The 8,319-nt window shown below is 45.6% G+C and overlaps 1 protein-coding gene across 1 annotated transcript in view; it reads right to left on the bottom strand.

Annotated features, from left to right (window-relative positions):
* The window catches only part of LOC148506110 (VPS10 domain-containing receptor SorCS1-like), a 255,144-nt gene extending 247,355 nt beyond the window's left edge, over nt 1-7,789 (bottom strand). The window contains exons 1-2 of the mRNA XM_088447259.1: nt 7,610-7,789; nt 4,387-4,533 (exon numbers count right to left, since the gene is read on the bottom strand). Coding sequence (XP_088303385.1) covers nt 4,387-4,533; nt 7,610-7,786 — 324 coding nt within the window. The 5' untranslated portion in view covers nt 7,787-7,789. The remainder of the gene's footprint in view (nt 1-4,386; nt 4,534-7,609) is intronic.
* Between the last annotated feature and the right edge of the window lie 530 nt (nt 7,790-8,319).

Consider the following 8,319-nt stretch of genomic DNA (forward strand, 5'->3'; position numbering starts at 1 on the left):
CCCTGCACCAGTGGAGCTTACAATCTATTTTCCCTACCACATGTAATCACACACATACAGTACACACCAGGGTTCATTTCTTGTCAATCCTACCAGGATGTTTTTGGGTTGTGTGAGGAAACCAGAGTACCCGAAATAAACCCACGCACAAACAGGGAGAACATACAAACTCCACACAGATAGGACCTTAGTGGAAATCTAATTCTGAACCTCAGTGCTTTCAGGCAGTAATGATGGGGAAGAGTGCAGTGTGTTTAGCATTTCTATAGTTGTAAAGCACCTGTGTGTTTGCACTGTAACGCATTTTGCCATAGAGATCAAGGGGTGAGATGTATCAAGCCTCGAGCCTCCGTTTTACCTTCAATCATTGGGTCAAAAACAGCTTTAACACTTTGTAAAAGTGAAATATTCAACTCATATTTGCTGAAACTCTCGGTCCTCAAATAATTGTTCATACTTTTCAAGCACCCGATCTTTATGGTGATGTAATCCATGAATCTTGGGCAGCCATTTACAGAAGACTTTCGGTGTTATTGTCTCATCTCATAAGGCTAAGTAAATGGATTCTTACAAACTGTCTTATAGCAACTTGCCAAGCTCTAATGCAGAATATGTTTTACATTCCGTCAGTACCGTCAGGATCTGGAGGGCACCAAAAGGGTTCGATTGACTAAGTAGCGGCTTTGGCTCTGGTATTTAAGGTGGCAATAATATTAAATTCAAAACCAGGCGTCTCTTACACTTATAGTATTTCTGTTTACATTTTTTGGGATCAAATTTAGCGGAGAATCGGCGGCTTGCGAAAGTCACAGCTTAGTACATCTCAGCCCTTGTGTGCTCAGAGTGACCTTTGGAACAGAAACCAATCACTGAGCTTCCTCAGTACCTGACACCACTGTGTCGCAGCGCTGGGCGATTCCCTCTATGTAGCATGACGTCTGGCCGTTAGTTACTTCCAGCTTATTGCGCTTCCTGACCTTTCTCCACTGTTGCCCTTTTGATAAATTTAGGATGGGATGTACTAAGCATCGCTTCCGCGGTACATACCGCAAAGGACAGCTCTCCCGATAAGAACTGTCCTTTGCGATGGGTCCGGACAGAGAGACTTCCGGGTTTATCACTCAGAAGTCCCTTTGGCGTTATTCTGCGCATGCGCAGAAGGCTGCGGGCTGCAGGGGGGTGATGGGAGGGATCCGATCGGATCCCTCCCAAGGGGGAGCGTCCCTATAAGAAGCCCATAGGGACTAAGAACCGAAATGCACTTAGTACATTTGGGGAATGCAGTAAACCCCCCAAAAACTGCATTTTCAGCTTTAGTACATCCCGCCCTTATAGAGAAAAGCTCTTTCTCCAGTGAAAACCCAAGAAAAACGGCTTTTCTCAGCTTACTAAATAAACTCATGGGGGCATATTTACTAAAGTGAGAGTTTTTAGAAGTGGAGATGTTGCTCCTAGCAACCGATCAGATTCTACTTAACATTTAACTAGCAACTTCTAGAAGGTAATAGCTAGAATCTGATTGGTTGCTATGGGCAAAAACTCTCACTTTAGTAAATATACCCCAATGGGCCAAATGTAATAGGGTGAGTGTTTAGGAAGTGTGAGAGTTTTCTGACACTTTTTATACCTGGCCAATGTAATAGAGACCGAGAACAAAGCGACAGAGTAAACTCGCCTGTTTTTAGACTAAAAAAACTCACGATATAAACTCTCATCCAGATAATTTTCCCATTTTGAAGATAAAACTCGACCAATGTAATAGTTTTACTACTTAACTCTCACCCTACTACATTTGGCTCCATATCTTGATTTGTTTTCTTGTTCTATAGTAACCCCCCGATCCTGCCTTGCAAGGCTCAGTATTTGGCTTTATTTGCACAGGATCATCCAACAATACAATTTCTAAGTTCTATACACTTATCTTTACTGGCATATATTTCTTAATAAGGAGAGAGTTGTTTGGGAACCATTTCTGGACTTTTATTTTCTCTGTACAACATTACTATGACCAGGATGTTATTTCCCACAAGATACTGTAGGTCATAATACTAAAAAATAGCAACTATAAGTTATTTACAGATGTAATTCTTGCCTAATAAAGTCCTCTGCAGATCTGCAGCTTCCTTGCCCCATCTAGTGGTTTTGTTCTGAACTGCAGATGTCAATTTACAGCGCAGGAGAATAATTCACATTAACCATAGAGAAGACTATTTTGCAGATTATGCTCTATAACAACACAATATTTGCTTATCTTAATTTGTTTGGTTTGTTACGAAATGATTTCTTAAGTAATAACTCACTTTAGATTTTCCCCAAAGCTGCTTCTATGGCAAATATCAGGGAACCTTTTTAATTAACTTACGTTCCGTCTTTTGAGCTAATGCAATAAATATGGTGATAAAAGCAGCATTAACATTTACTGTAAGTAGTTATGTATATTTTATAGATGGGACACGTTCCGTCAGGCTCTCCTGCATGCAGACTGGAAGGTAATTTGTAGTCATGAGTTTAATATGAGCGCATTTATTTATTTACATTTTATTAGTATAGATCAGGAGGCGGCGATATGTGGAACTACAAGTACCACTGTGCCCCTCACCAGCATACTTTCAACACAGATTAGTTTAGTGTGGTGTAAATTTAATTTATTTTACTAAAATTCTTCTTCAATTTGTCATGAAAGTTATTTATTAAAATTATCAATAACTTATTGCTTATTAGAAAGGCTACCAATATAAATTCTATCATCATTAATTATGCAGAGTAAAACATTTGCATTTATTACTATGAATAGAAGCTGCTATATTTATTGTTCTGGGAAGGAATAAGATTAGCGCGCTGCGCTGTCTCATTGCCCAGTCACTAGGAGTATGACCTTTGACCTTGTGCGCTATTGTGCATGCGCGGCGTATCTGGTCGTCTTCAGTTCCATCCTCCGTGCTGAGACTCTCCTGTATACTGAGAGTGAGACAACGTTACAGAGGCCATTGACCCCCCTGACAGTATGTACGGACACCGGTGTGTGCTCCCATCTGCCACACACCACCTGCGCTCCCCTATAAGTTACTGGCTCTACCAGGTACATACGCCGTATGCTACACCGTGTACCTGTAGTAAATACCTGCTGCATTAACCCTGTGTTATCCTGTTAACCTGTTCTGCCTGGATAATAAACATAAGACCTGGTTAAATGATCTACTGTGTGGACTGACCTCCGTCACACCACACTGCCATGTGTACCACCAATAGGGTCTGTCAGGAAAGATCTATAACCTTGATTGAACTGATTACCAAATTCAGGGGTGGAACATGGCATTGCCTGGCCTCATATAAAAATGTTGGGGCTTCACTGCACCTTATAGGGCAACCCCTAACCTTTGGCGACATAGTAGGCGCCATCTGCGCTGGCAAAATTCTGAAAAGAATTACAGATTATTTGCGGGCTGAGTACCGGGGTGCCTCCGCTCTCTACACAAGGACATTCCACTGCAGTAATAGAGGATGATGCCACCTTGGGTGCGTCTGTCCTTGCGAAGAAAGTGGGCACCACAATGACTTAGTTAAGAATTGCCCAGGACACTTATGAACGACACATCTAATGTATAAAGTTACCACTATTTTTTTTTTTTTTAAATATGAATTGCGCTGTTATGTGTCAATTACTGTAGGTCCCGCTTTCTTTTACCTCCGAGATCAGAAAAATGTCACCTACTGTAAGGCACCATGGTAGGGGGGGGGAGGACATAAATAATTTTAAATGATCTGTATCTCATCGAGCATCAATGGCACCTAGAGGGGGGCAGAGGATGGGTACATGGTACCCAGATCTGGGCCTTTCCTGGGCTCCAGACCACTGTGAAGGCACAGCGACCCCCCCCATGACTGCATGCCTTTGCCACTTTCTGAGGGGCACAGCATGTAAAGAGGGCACCTGATATTCACAACGAGGCCACACCAAGACACGCTTCTGTGCCGAACGCCACCACTTTGTTGCCCTATAATTTTAGCCGGTGCCCCTTAAATTGCAGCCAATCCCACTACTGTGCCTGCTGGGTGCCCCCCTGGAGAATTGGCTGCCTAGGCATTCACTTATATGGGCTGTGAGGCCCGGCTCTGCCCGTCAGCCCTGTCTAGCATATTATAAGTCACTGTTAAATGCCTATTCCTGTCCTCCAGCCTTTGCAATCTAATTGTGCCGTTGCCCAGACATAAATTAGGAGGGAAAACAAGCGCTTGGTATTAGTGCCAAACAGAATAGAATTAAATTGCAGCCCGTGCCATTCCCTGCTCAGTGTAGAGATCAATACAGTGTGTAGGAGACTCTGCCAAATGGTGATTGGATACGAGAAGTCCTGCACACGTCTTGTCACGGGGAGACACACTTACTAATAGACAGTTCACGGTGGTTCCTCTCAGATCAGTGTCAGGCGCTTGCAGCAGATTCCAGTCTCTGCCTTTATTGTACGTGATGAAAGTCTTCACTCGGCTGTCAGTCTTCTTGTTCGCCAGGAACATCCCCTTTATCCCTGCTACCTAGGAAAAATGGAGGCAGCTGAAAAACAGGGTCCCGGTGAGGCAGCCGCTTAGGGCGTGTCAGGCCAGTTTAGGCATAGAGGGCCTGATTCAGAGCCGGACGCTATTTGCGGACGGTCATTCCAAAAAAGGGGCCGGCTATTTAAATTGAGCGCTCGCTCTTTGCGGTGTGTTGACGCCTCTATGTCTGAGCGAGCGAGCGAACGAAAAATGCGCTCACTATTTTGTGAAGACGCCCCTTTGCCGTTCGCAACACACGTCATCTCCGGTATTTATTAGATTAATCGGGAACATGGAAAGGCATCTGAACTGCTCGCAGTGGTTGCGGTAGAATTTTCTAACCGCTATCACTGCGAGCAGTTCAGGCTAAAAGACAACCAAGTGACGTGGTCGATGACGCTCCTTTACTAATTATGCACTCCCATTAAACGCCATTTTCACCGTTAGGCACGCCTGCGTTCGGATCTCCACTCCCCCATTTTCAAGCACCTTCCCGTTACCACCCATAAACGGTACATTCTGTCAATCAAATTAGCAGCCCCTCGCTGTTTTGCGAGCACACGATTTCCGACCGCAATGACTGGTTTGCGCATGCGCATTTACAACCCATACACATGCGCAGTTGTGCGAACATCGCTCAGAGCGAACGAGCGGCCGATTACGAGCTGCTCTGAATCAGGCCCAGAGGGAACTGGCCAGGCGTCAATACACCAGGGAGACCCCGGGAAGAGTCCGTCTGTGGAGAATCGGACGGTTATTGTGTTTTCTCCGGACTCTGCTTATTTACTGTCTGCATTCAGATATATGAATATAAGGGGCGACTCAACTACATGCATTTATTAAACTGGAGTATGAGGGGCAGATGTACTAAGCTCTGGAGAGTGATAAACTATCAACCAGTCAGCTCCTAACTGTCATTTTTCAAACACATCCTGTAAGATGACAGTTAGGAGCTGATTGGTTGACCGTTTATCACTTTCCAGAGCTTAGTACATCTCTCCCTGAGTCTTGATACACACTTTCCTTACACAGTATGAATATTATATAATGATCAGCAATGGATGCGGCTGGCGTAATAATCAGACAATGAGGGATACAGTACACTGCAAATTTAAATTTAAAGGGGAAACTCCACCTTCTACACTTCTATGGTGCCGGCAGATTTGGTTGACAGATCTGTTGTGTAGATGAATTGTCTAAGGAAGCCACAAGCGGTATTACAGCGCCTGGGGAGGGGCTGACACTAGTATAAGCATTTAGTCGCAGATGTGACTACGCCAAAGAGACGCTAAAGCGATCACCGCAAAATAGCGTCCTTACGTGGAGTTTGCTTTGATAATCTGCACAGTTTACAAACAGCACAAACATAAAATAATTTTAAATGGCGGTTTGGGAATCGCACTTTGATACAGCCCGGCTTCGTATTAACGGTCACTTCATCTACGTCTCAAACTAAACTCAGATTAATTACAAAGCCTCCCCAGGCACCAAATGATCTACCCAAATTAGCTGTAATGTTATTAATAAGACCCCACATCAACACTAAGGTACCCCCGAATTCCAGAACTCACCCAGGAATTGAACCCTTGCGCCCCTAGCTCAGTAACGGGCACCGCCTGTGTTCTTGGACCCTGTGTGATCTTAGCTTCCATTAGTCAGACTTGTACCAGGCCGATCAAAGCCCCGATTACATTGGCGGTTCTTAATTATATGAATATGAGATATAACCGCTCCCCTCATGATAACCTCTGGGATGTTTATGCTGATTCCCTGCAGTAGCCTCTTCCCTGACAACATTCCGAGCGATAGACGTAAGTACTGTGCCAACAGCTGGGGATTGCCACTCACCATTAGGCTGTATCATCTATTAGAGCTGATCACTTAGGGACTGAGGGCCTGATTCAGAGCCGCTCGCTCGCGCTGTGCGTTCGCAAATGGCCTGAAGTTCTGCATACGCGCATGCTTCGCTCTGCGCCTGTGCGAACTACGCAGCCCTCTCGCTCGCCCAGCAAAGACAGCCCAGGGTAATGAGTGACAGGAGAGGCTGTTTGTGGGTGGTAACAGGGGCAGAACACTAATAACGGGGGGTTGGAGATGTGAACACAGGCGTGCCAGAGTGTTTCAACGCTGTTTTAGAAGCGTGCATAATTAACAGGCAGCGTCATAGTACACGTCACTTGCCTTTTTTTTACACTGATTTCCTCGCAATGCTTACGGTAGGGTAAAGCTACCTCAAACACTGCGTTCACATCCGATGGTGCTCGATGTACCAATGTTTTATACACTTCCTGGAGATGATGTGTTGCTGGTGAGCGGCTCTGCCTGTGCGATTGGGCGTACGCATACACAAAGTGGCTGCTCGCTAAGACATGGTGGGCGTGCTTATGCCTTGGCGAGCGTTCGCTTCCCGTGGCGTCACTTTGACAAATTTGCATACGCTGGGAGTGAGCGTATGCAGATAGCGAACAAGTCTGAATCAGGCCCTGATTCAGAAGTGATTGCTAATGCGATCGCAGCTGCAAAATCGCACGGTTCGCAGTAGCTAAAATATGCTAATGCCCGCCAAAGCACAGGCGACAAAAAGACGCCCGCTGCTGCCTTCTCATATCCGTCCAATGTCGCTCATCTGTGTAACCATTAGTAACATCAACGCACACCCTCATGCAGCATTTACACCAGGTTTCACCAGCCGCAGACAGCGCAAGTCTCCACGCATGCAGAGAACACTCATGCTGCGTATGCAATCGTATGCCCATGAAACGGCGTTCTAACAGATACGCCTGCGTTTTTCCAACCACCCTCCTGTCACCACCCCCAAACGCTCACAGCCCGTTACCCGCTCTGCAATGGATTCCTCTGTGCGTTTGTAATGGCAATATGATCGCTGCAAATTAACAGTACGGCTTATACGCATGCGTGATGGCAAACAATTGCGCGATGTGCTTCCGTAATCGCAATTGCGTTTACTAGTGAATCAGGCCCATAGTCACTGACAGCCTCCTCCTGGAGAGCGCAGATATGGTGGTAGCATTGTTAGAGGGACGCCAGTGTATATGTATGAGCCATTGTGACATACCTCGTAGAGGTCAATCATGACGTTCCCCTCCGGACCCTTATTGCTCTTCACATTTTCCAGCGCCAGCGAGAAGAATATCCCCCGGGTGTCCGAGATGTACAGGTTATACGTCTCATTCTGGTTCCACTCCTGGATGGCCACAAACACCTGGTTCTCATCTGTGCTGATCACGTGCATGTCCTGGGGAGGGGAGAGGGGAGACCGGTCTGGGGTCACTCATTTAATGACAGCTATTATTTATTAACGTTTACTCATGTAGCGCCAGTATATCCCGCTGCGCTTTGCAATGGGCAATAAAACACAGATAAAACAAGACTGAGGGGGAGATGTACCAAGCCTTGGAGAGAGATAAAGTGGAGGAAGTTGCCCAAAGCAACCAATCAGCTTCTAACTGTCATTGCATAGGCTGTGCTAGATACATGACAGTTAGAAGCAGATTGGTTGCTGTGGACATACTGTTAGACATATAGGGCCAGATTCAATTAGACTCAGGGCTTACCACAGGGCTCCAGCTCTGCCTGGAGCTATTAATGTCCCGATCACGCACGTTAAGCCCCATACAGTGCATTTAACATGTATTTTTCCTCACAGACTCAAGAGCTGAGAGGAAATATCTGCGTTTATTGCACCCTCTGGGGTCGACCACTCAGGGAAATAGAGATTCCGTGCACAAAACCTGAAATCTATGGGTTAACGCACGTTAACTTTTC

The sequence above is a fragment of the Taudactylus pleione genome, unplaced genomic scaffold (assembly GCF_031769625.1).
Source record: "Taudactylus pleione unplaced genomic scaffold, aTauple2 ptg000425l, whole genome shotgun sequence".
In the NCBI taxonomy this organism is placed as follows: Eukaryota; Metazoa; Chordata; class Amphibia; order Anura; family Myobatrachidae; genus Taudactylus; species Taudactylus pleione.